General features: G+C 31.8%; 1 protein-coding gene across 4 annotated transcripts in view; it reads left to right on the forward strand.

Annotated features, from left to right (window-relative positions):
* Positions 1-4,402, forward strand: part of GDPD4 (PLC-like phosphodiesterases superfamily protein) — a 90,359-nt gene extending 85,957 nt beyond the window's left edge. For all 4 annotated transcript variants that reach the window (XM_088947799.1, XM_088947797.1, XM_088947800.1 and 1 more), the window contains one exon: positions 3,467-4,402. In XM_088947799.1, coding sequence (XP_088803925.1) covers positions 3,467-4,108 — 642 coding nt within the window. In that variant the 3' untranslated portion in view covers positions 4,109-4,402. The remainder of the gene's footprint in view (positions 1-3,466) is intronic.
* Positions 4,403-11,619: the final 7,217 nt, after the last annotated feature.

The raw sequence follows: 11,619 nt of genomic DNA on the forward strand, positions 1-11,619 counted from the left end.
GGTGTCAATTCACAAGCGGGAATTGGTGTATAAAGTGGGGGTATTTGACATTTTGAATTTTTGTAGGTTTACAGTGGAATTTAGAATTCTTCAGTGAATTATAGCTTATTTTTTCAAAATTTGCATTCTGATTCACTTTTGTCCATTTGGCAGCATTGCATTTATGCATTGACAAATGACAAAAAACACAGTTTCCAATGCATATTTACATTGACAATAAGATGTAAAAGTACATCAATAAAAAGAAGTAAATTTGCACTCAAGTGGACTTTTGATAAAAAAAGACATACTTAATTGGAATTTGTATTTGCATCCATTATAACTAAAAATCTATTTGATAAAAAATATAATTTTGTCGGTGTATAACTAACCCAACTTTACAATTTATATGAACCATTTATATATGCATTCAAAGTTACTTGAATAGATAATCTAGAGCGAGAATAAATGCAATAAATGCTTGTAACAAGAAATGACCCATATCCTGGTCCAACCACGTTGACCCATTTGATCTACCCCATTATTTAATAACATTTTCTATGAATCCCCCAGACCCTTTTCTTAAAGCTAATTTCATTTTTCAACTACGAGGCAGGTGACATAAGCAATAAAAAGTCCATGAAATTTCCTTTTTGTTTTCCACATTTTTGTGTCTCTTCTTCAGCCTGCTTTATCCCCCTCATTCACCTATTATTTATTCCAGTCGTTTTACTCTATAATATATTTTATACCATATGCCTAGAATATTATGTATGGGACATATCAATTTACACATGCGAGAATCCATTAAAAAAAAACTAATTAATGACAAAATGTTTTAGATGTTTGTGTAGGATGCATTAATTATGAAGCATATAGAAAATAAGCTCATATAACTACAGGGTGGGCTCATGGTCAGGTCAGGGATAGGGTCATGTTAGGGTTTTCATCCTTCAAAGTTCAAACCTCAATCGAGTTGATGTGTTGCTGCCCCAGCCGGCATGGTCATGATACCCCTTCATAAATATAAGGGTATTTTTGAAGTTTGGTATGACTTCTAAGCCCATAACTAATGGGTTTGTTCTCATGTTTATTTTGGTTTTTCTTCATTCAATATAAAGTGACACCTTGGAACCCATAAATCACATTTCAACTTAAATTAATTGTTGTTGGGTTTTCAAAATGTACTATAAAAATGCAATTGAAAAGGAGGGGATTAGGTTGGGTTAGGGTGAAGGCAAACCTATATCGAACTAGATGGTTGACACCCCTAACCTAAACAGAAAAATTGTTTTATGTTCATAATCTTTGAATTTTATATTTCATTTACATCATTAATAAAACTAATTCTTATTTATCAAATCTATTTTTATCTAATATGATTAATATATATATATATATATATATATATATATATATATATATATATATATATAATATTAGAGATGTATTTAATTTTTATATATTTGAATTTTCTATAATTCTATGTATTCTTTCTATTTAAAAAAACAAATCATTTAACTATTAGATGTTTGTTTAGTTTGAGTGGCTGAACCATCGACCCGGAAATTGAGTAGTAAAATTGTTTCATTTCTAGACCAGTTTTGCTTTTGTATTCCAGAATTTCCATCATTAATAAAAATACTTCATATTTGTTAAAATTATTTCTGTTAAATATGACAAATATATAATAGTATAGATATGCCCAAAATTTTCTAGAATATTTCTATATTCCTTTGTATTTTTATCTACTTTTAAATTTTTAGGATCTAATTATGGCATCATGGGATGACCAATTTAATTATAAAATTTAATGACGAGAAACAAAAATACCTCAAACAGAGAATTCAATGAGAGATAATGTGAGTTAATACCTTAAATATGGGACTCAATTAATGAAAGGAAATAGAATAAAATGAAAACTATAATTCAAATTACAATTTCTTCCCTCACAAATCACAATAGGACAAAATAAAAAAGAGGGGTAATTTAGCCAAGAAAATGTACATAAGACTTGAAGAGCTATTCCCACTTTTTATAGTAATATAATATGAATATAGATATAGATATAAACTATATCTAACATTTTTTTTTATTCTTAGATGCCCATGATAAGTATAGGCCTTCTGCTAGTTTGGATTTTAAAATAATGGAATTAACTTCTAAGCCAAAGAATGATGACATTCGTATATGGCATGTGAATTGCTTTTAATTTAATTATGACTTCCAAAAATAAATCAAAACCATCAGGTTTGAAAACAAGTAGATTCTTAAAAGAAATACGCAGAAAACATGTTCTTGGTTGTATGTGTTATTTGTCTTTAAAACTAAAACAAAAAACATATTCTTGAATCCTGGTTTGAAAAACATGTTTTCATGTGATACCATGTTTCTTTAGTCACTTTATAATGTACTTTAAATTTATTCTTTGTTCCGCTTTTTAAAACAAAAACACTTTTTAAGAACATGTTTCAATTATTTAGGGGATTTTTGACAACATGGTTGGTTTTGTTTTTGAAAACGAAAACAAGTGTCACAACACCAAAACCAATATAATTTTGCTGATGCAGCAGTTCAACCATATTGTCATACCCCCTATAGTGTTGAAAAATTAAACAGAAAATACCAAGGTTTGTTAAACCAACCTGGAGAGCGAACCGGTCAGGGGTCCAGTTCCCGGGTCGAACGGTCTGACCATCCAAACCAAACGGTCACCCCGTTCTGACAAAGAATAAAAATTAAAAACAGATAAAAAATGGTCAAAACCATTTAATGGTTCAACTGTCCGGGTCAATGATTTGCTGACCAAATCAACGTTGTTTTGCAAATATCTGGTTTTAGGGAAAAACAGAACCAACACCTAACCAGTTCCTGGTTTTTCCGGTACAACCGTCCGATCCGGTCCAATTTTGAAAACCATGGAAAATACACAATAACCCATAATTTGTGTACTTAAAAAGAGTGCAAACAATGATCAATAAATTCTATAATTAATGAATCTACTTTTTTTACTTTTTTCTCGCTAACATAATCCTTCTGTTGAAAAATTAAACAGAAAATACCAAGGTTTGTTAAACCAACCTGGAGAGCGAACCGGTCAGGGGTCCAGTTCCCGGGTCGAACGGTCTGACCATCCAAACCAAACGGTCACCCCGTTCTGACAAAGAATAAAAATTAAAAACAGATAAAAAATGGTCAAAACCATTTAACGGTTCAACTGTCCGGGTCAATGATTTACTGACCAAATCAACGTTTTTTTGCAAATATCTGGTTTTGGGGAAAAACAGAACCAACACCTAACCGGTTCCTGGTTTTTCCGCTACAACCGTCAGATCCGGTCCAATTTTGAAAACCATGGAAAATACACAATAACCCATAATTTGTGTACTTAAAAAGAGTGCAAACAATGATCAATAAATTCTATAATTAATGAATCTACTTTTTTTACCTTTTTCTCGCTAACATAATCCTTCTGTGAATGTGGCAGGTTAAGGGTCATAAAACCACGAAGAGATTAATGGAAAATCAAGCTAGCCAAGGCTCTCAAGGTTTGACACCCTCAACAACATTTGTTCAAGCAGATGTTAAGGACGTCCAAGAGTTGGTTCAGTGCTTAACCAGAGCACGTGGCGATCAGCAAACACGAACTGTAGGTGCAGCAACTGATGCAGCTAATGAAGGGGTACCTTTGAAGGTCACAGGAGGAGCCAGGAGACCAACTTCAAGGCTCCATGAGAGATGGCAACACACAAGGCCCAAGCTGCAGATGGTAATTAATAAACCGGGTTCTCAATCCAACTCTGGTACATTTTTTCTTCAACCAGCTGGATTCGGCTTTCCTTCACCTACTGAGCAAGCCTTTTCCCCTTCCAACAAGTCTGCTAACTCTAGTGCCGCAAGTCCTTTGTCCACCCCAACTAAGATTTTGTCCAGCAACATTTCCATCTTGAATGATAAAAAGGAAGGTACAACACTCGTTAAAGTAAACAACAAAGATGTGGAACAGAAAGCAATTAAAGAGAAACACTTCTATTTGATTTCACCCCGGTCTAAACCAGGAAATTCTGAACCGGAGTTGCTCACCTTGTTTCCACTAACTTCTCCCAAAACAGCTCATGAATCTTCTTAGTATGGTTATTGGTTTACTTTCTTTTGATATCAAATGTTTTTGAATTATATACTTTAAAAGAAATAACTGCAGCAATGATTTTGATGTTTGTAAAGCATTTGATCATATAGACCCCCCCCCCCAACTCTAATATAGAGGGAGGTCAAAAGAGTCCTCTCACCTCAAATGTTTATATCGACCTCCCTCTCTTATTTGTCACAGATGTGTTTATTTATATTTAAAATAAATTATTTACAGTATAAGAAGTCATATATAATTAATAAAATCCCTCTTACATCTTTTATTCTTTCTTAATTTTTGAAATAGCCCTCAGGCTTGTTTTCATTCAACCACCAATAAAACAAGGTAATTACATAGTTATGTTCTCCTGGAAAGAATAGCAGCAATATATACATTGAGGACTCTGTAACCAACTAAAACAACCATTCAAAGAAAGGAACAGATGATCAAAGGCTGTGAGCCACTTGATTAGCTACCATGTTAACATGATTTGTGGAGAAGAAACTGAAATTCCAAAGGAAATCCCTGTAATTGGCTACAATAGACTAAGGTTGTGTTTTGTATCAACCTTTTCGAGCCGCCTTTGACCTGGACGATCGGACCGTTCTGCCTGGGAACTGTCCAGGCAGCCGGTTCCGTTTTACCCTACCCGGAATTTAGGCAAAAAACATTGACCCGGGCAGTCGAATCGTCAACCTGTTCAACGGTTTTTGGCTGTTTTTTTATTTTTTAATTTTACTGTCAGAATGGGTTGTCCATTCGAACCGGACAATTGGACCGTTGACCCATAAACTGGTCACCAAAACGGTTCCATTTCCGGGTCATTTTTTTAAAACGTTGTTTTATACCATAGCAACTTGTAACGTTATATGTAATTGGTCAATACAATTTTTTTTTAAATTGTCTTGTCATATCACATCAGATAACTATTCCCACTAAAAAAAATATAGGCATTAGATTGGGTGTTTGGCATTTATACTAGAAACACCAAATTTGAGTTTCCTCAAGAAACAACAATAGTACCAAATGTTGAAATGATAACTCAAAGCATTTGTGATAGAAAAAAAAAATATTCTCATAAAATCTATATTGATTGACCTAAAATGTTGCAAGTAGAAATGGCAATGGTACTAAATACAACCTAAGTATGCTAATGTAAAGAACACGACATTTCCAACAAAGATGAATCATTTTCAAAGAGTCTCCCTAAAAAATTACTTGTGTCTAAGGTTAAATTTGAAGAGCAAGAATAATCTTTTCTTGAAAATGCTAAGGCTTGCACATCAGAGTACAGATTACCTGCCAACAAAATACTTTCCAACATGATCCGAAACCACACATCTCATATATAGCAGGTCCCACTTTTATGGTAGGTCCCAGCTTTAAGGTGAGATATGCGATGACAGATCATGCTGGTATGGCGTTGGAATGTGTTTTGTTGGCAGTAGATCCCAACTCTCCACTTCAATGGGGTACAAACGTGGAGTGGTTTGGCACAATTGACCACACGATGACCTCTGGAGTATCTAATTACAACACCCAAACTCGAATTGCCACGGGAAGAAGCTCCATCCACATTTACTTTTCAGAAAGCCATGCTTTGGGCTGGACCATCTCATTGTACCATAACTACTATCTGCAATATTGATAGAATTACCATGTCTTGAGTCACTTTTTCTGCCTTCAATATTATTAAAAACAATTAGCGGGGACCATGCGATGCACGGGAAAATCTGAAAGATTGAATAATTTTATATACTATTAATTAATATTAAATTAATAATCAAAAGTTGTTAATTAACTAAAAATATTCAAAGTTATTGTTAATATCTAACATTTTAATAATTGTATTTTTCATGTAATGGTAATTTATAGAAAATAATTATTGTTAATTTAATATGAACAAATATTCTTTAATAAGTTTAGTTTTATTAATAATTTGTAGTAATTTTAATAATTGTTATTATTATTGTTTTTAAATGAAATTTTGATTAACTTTAAATAAATAAAAATAATTACAAAAGCTAACATTTTTTATTAATTTCACTAATAATTAACAATTATATAGGAATGACAACATGGTGGGTTCAGGGGGAAGCACCCCATCCCTATGCCTGCCCCATAATCAAGACACTCTACCCCATCCCCGCCCCATCCCTAGTGTCAAACAGGTTCAAGGCAAGGCAAACACTCCTCAATGTCGGGCGAGTTCAGGGGCAAGGCACCCCACTCCTCATCAAGGATGGGGAATCCTCGAATTTCCCCGCCCCGTCCCCAGTATTGGGAGGGTTCAAGTAGAGGTGTAAATCGGGTTGGGCTAGGCTGGCATGGCACGACTCGCATGTGGCCCATAGGTAATTATATAGGAATGCCATGTTGACCCATAGGGCATCTCGAGCCATGCCTCCTTCCCCTGGGATAATTTGAGGGGCATGGGCCTATGTCGTGCCATGGGCCGGTCTAGTCCATGGGCCGAGCCATGGACCAAGCCAAGCTACGGATTGGGCCAAGCTATAAGAGGTTCATTTAAAAAAAAATAAAAAATATGTTTAAATTTTTATTACATATGATTTTTGATGTATACAATTGTTTATATATACAATTAGACCTATTCATGGGTTGGGTAGCCCGACGGCCTAGCCCGTGGGCTCGGGCTCGGACTTTCTCAAATAAGCCCGACCTGATACCATTACTTATATAAAAAAGTACTTATGTTATATATAATAAATATAATATATATATAAATATATATATATATATATGCTTCTTAAATTATTAATAAATATCAATTTACTATTAGGAAATACAAATTACTTTATTAATTTATTAAATTACTACTAAATTAATATAATATTAGTTTATAAAAGTATATTGAAAATAAGACATTTTGTATACAGATCAGGCTTCGGGCTTTAAATAAGGGCTTGGCTCGAGCTCAAGATCTAGGCCCGATGGTCAGGCTGGGCTCGGGCTCGGGCTTGCACATTTTATGTTGATAGAGGTTTGTGTTAATTATAAAACTATGGTTTTTTTTTACAAATTCAAGATTTTATTTAATTCTAGTCTAGCATAAAAAAATATGTAACATTTCTATATATATTAATATAAAATGTGCTATTTTAATATTATATAATAATATTTACCATATATGCATATAACTTCAAAGTTGAGCTTATTAGGAGTTGTTTAGCTTGAACCCAATCCGCTAAATCCATCATTGGACTCCAAAAGTTTGATACCCAATTAGACTTTGATTTTGATTATCCCTAATAGTGTGTGGGCATGGTGCATATCTTAGCTAGACCTAAATCAAAAGAAAATAGTTGCTTGAGTCTATAAAGTTATAGATCTGATCGGGTTAGTAATTATTGAAATATTGTTATCTATCAAAATATTGTAATTATTAAGAAGCAGTAATTTTTGGAAATTATCATAATTTTAGAAATATTGCTAATTTTTTGGTAATTAAATGCAATTTTCTACTATTTATAGATTAAATTATAATTATTGTTAATTACAATTTAAAAATAACTGTTGTTAATTATATTACAATTAATAATTAAAATACATTATTTTTTTCATTATTATTCAGTATTTTTGCAATAAAATACAATTAATTTAATTTTTAATATTTTAATTAGGCTTTAGTTTTTCAGAAATTTGGGATTTTTAATTAATTAGGTGTTTTTTCATTATTATTCAGTATTTTTTTCATATAAGCATTTTTCAATAATTTCCAGTATTTTCAGCATTTATTTTTGCATATCACTCACTACAAAATTAATTTCCATTTGATTTCATTAAAATAAATTAAATAAATAAATAAATACCATAGTTAATAAAAAATACAGCTAACTTTCGATATTTTTCAATAATTTCTGGCTTGGATATTTTTTTAATAATTTTTTTATATTTTTAATACTAAAATACTATTAATTGTACTTTTTAATTATTTTCAGTAAATAGCTTTATTAATTCAAAATATTGTTAATTTTCAATATTTTTAATTATTTTTAGTATTTTAATTATGTTTAGGTTTTTCAGAATTTTTTGGATTTTTAATTAATTGTTGGTATTTTTTCATTATTATTCAGTAATTTTTTCATATGAGTAATCTTTGCAATAAAATATTGTTAATAAAATAGGTTCTATATTTTAAATTTCCGCTAATTTTTTTCATTTTTAATGAGTTCATTATGCACAATAAAGGCCTCAACTCATAAAATATTAATTCATTAATACAAAGCTATCTAATAATATTATTGAAACTATCAATTAATATTTTTATATTTAAATTTCTTATTTTTATTTAATTGTTGGTAAATTTTCATTATTATTCAATAATTTTTGCAATAAAATACTATTAATAAAATGGGTTTTGTATTTTAAATTGTCATTAATTTTTATCATTTTTAATGAGTTCATTATGCACAATAAAGGTCTTAACTCATAAGTTATCTAATAATATTATTAAAACTATCGATTAATATTTTTATATTTAAATTTGTTATATTTATTAGCATTTATTAAGTTTGATTTTTAAGTGGAATTGATACACATTTTTAACATTTACTAAGTTTTGTTAATATTTATTTTTAGTGAAAGTTTAGTGGATTTTTAAATTATAAATTTTTTGATTGTTTAACCTCAACCTATTTATATTATTTCTACTCTCTCTCTCTTTCTCTCTCTCTTTCTCTTTCTCTCTCTCTCTCTCTCTCTCTTAAATGTAATAATAAATTGCATTAAAATAAGAGGCCTTAGAAAACCCAAAGGTCTCTCTCTAATAGTGTATAATTTTATTAATCTAAGTAATGATTATTATTTTATATTTTTAAAACAAAAGATAATAAGAAAAAAATGCAAAAAATGAAGGAAATAGATAAATGGACACCCTTTTAAAAAATCCAGCCCAATCACGTTTGGGATAGTAGGCTGGGCCTTGGTTGTTGGACTTCAACTAACAAAAAGTCCACTTTTTAACCAAGAAATCAACATCATTAAACTTGATCGTGAATCAAGAACTAAACCATGCCCTTTTTGCAAAATCACACAACATCAAGAACAAGTGGAATCGACCCATAGATCAAGAAAGAAGAATCAAATGCATTTGATCTCTTTGCAAACAAGCTTTGGAGAGGGAGCAGCACTCCTGTCATACATCTCCAACCAAGTATTTACAATATGTGAGGGTATAGCTCTGATCAGCACCCAAAACTTCCTCCACTCCATTAAAGCAGTTGAAGAAGATCTAGGTTACTCGACTTGGATCAATTTTGTATGCTGATTTAACAGAAAACATCCTCAAAGGAATTTTGATCCATACATGCCTATCTCCTTCATTATTCAAGAAATAATCCAAGTTGATTCTGAAGGGGCATTCGTTTTTGGGATTTTGAGAGGGGGGAAATTGGTTAATGGGATTGTAAATTCTACTGACCAAGAACATGGGTTCTTTTTTCAGATTTATGTGGGGACAAGGGAATCATCTCCTAGGTGGGTAATTTAAATTTAACTTTCTCATCTGGGGGAAAGTTGCGAACACTTGGATGGGACAATAATGCCCTTTGATATGAAATTTTTTATGGCTAAAATGACCATTATTTTATTTACCTGAAAACATGGGTAAATGCACTTACTCGGATAAATGTTTCCCAGGAAACACTTACCTGGGTAAGTGCGTTTACCCAGATAAGAAACTTACCAAAAAGCGAACGGACCTAAGAATCACATTATGAGTATCAAAATTAAAAAAGGCCTTGTATTTTCAATATATACCATTTGTGGTTTGAGGAGTCAATCAATTCAGTCATTGTTGAGAACTCATATCAATCACTAGCACCTACAGGTATAATGCTCGGTAGATCTAGGGTCTACAAATCCCTTCAAATGTGAATATCTTGGTCATTACCAACTACTGATCAATAGACACCCTTTTCAAATATGATACGCCCTTAGGCTGGATTTAATTGTCAAAAAGTTACTATTCTTAAATTAATTACTTAACTTTGAGGATGGAGGTCCAAAGGTTTGAAAGAAGAGATTTAAGCTAAAAATTGTTTCATTGTGCATCTATAATTCCTAAGCCACCATCATCCTCAGTTTATTGAACTCAGGTCAAGCTTTGAAGTAAATGTGGTTCGAGCTGTCAATGAACCCTACCAAAAAAACCTCTAATCACAACATCAATCTCATCATACACGGCCATAGGAAGAATAAGAATGCTCATGTGATCGATACAAAGGAATTGTTGAATGTGTGGATTTAATGGGAACAAGCTTGCCTGCATGTAAGATCAGATTTGGTTTCCAATCCACCAGTTTTATTTTAACCTTCTCAGCAAGGAACTTACATGCCTTCCTCTTTCTGTAGAAGATAAATAGTGGCCCCTCAAGATCATCATTATCCTTACTCATCAATATTGCTCCAAAGGGTTGTCATAATATTCAGCAATGTCTTCAATGAACGTTTTCACTAAAGAGAATTATATTAATTAATGATTTCTATAGATTCATCGCCTAACCATTGAGAACATTGAGTAATGTTTTCTTAGATAACAATTATATGATTGGTCTTAGCATGACCAAAAATTAGTAAATCATTTGTAGGCATAAGATGGTTCACAACAAGGGCCAATCCTTGCACTTTGATCCCTTTTCCTTTGACTAATATGCTGCAAGTTTTTTAACATCTTAGACAAAACTTCGACCATAAATAAGAAAGGGACAAAGAGGAGCCTTGCCTAATCCCTTGAGATGGTGGCTTAAATGATTTGGTTAAACATTTAAAAGAGATAAGCTCAACAATGTTCAGAGAATCAGATCAGACATATATAGAACCAGAAAAGGGAGAGGTTCACGGGTCATGGGTTCAATCATGGTTAGTTTATTAATTTTTATAGAAAATGATCAAGCCTTTGAACTCATGTTTTCCTTAAAATATGTGTGTACTAATGCAATATATACATTAAAGAGTTACAAATAAACATAAGTAAAGAAGTGGATTAATTATAATAAGACAATACACACAAATCAAATTTGAGCATGAAGAGACCCTCTTTGTCTTTCTTTCTTCTTCATAGAATGTAGAAATTTCTATGTGATGAAATTATTGTTCATAATGTATCCATGGGGATACAAGCATCTTGATTTGAGATTATTAGTTTGGGCAATATAATTTTTTAATAAAGAAGGCAAAATCTTAGAAACCACCTCATATAAGACATTACAAGGGCCAATAGTATAAGTTTGAAGTTTGTTGGAGATTCTAGACAAAGTCTTATTTGGGATGAGAGTTAATTAAGTATGGTTCATTGTTTGGTGGAAGCTATTGTCCAAAAATATTTTCTACACAAATAGGATCATATTTGGAACTATGATGTCCCAACTTGATTACTAATAGAACATGTAACCCATCGGGATGGTTCTAAAGAATTTAGAGGATCCAAAGAGAAAAATATATTTTTTATTTCATCAACAAAAGGGAAATAGCAAAGGAGGTCATTATCAATA

The sequence above is a fragment of the Nelumbo lutea genome, chromosome 5 (assembly GCF_056320005.1).
Source record: "Nelumbo lutea isolate HS-2025 chromosome 5, American lotus-T2T, whole genome shotgun sequence".
Taxonomy (NCBI): Eukaryota; Viridiplantae; Streptophyta; class Magnoliopsida; order Proteales; family Nelumbonaceae; genus Nelumbo; species Nelumbo lutea.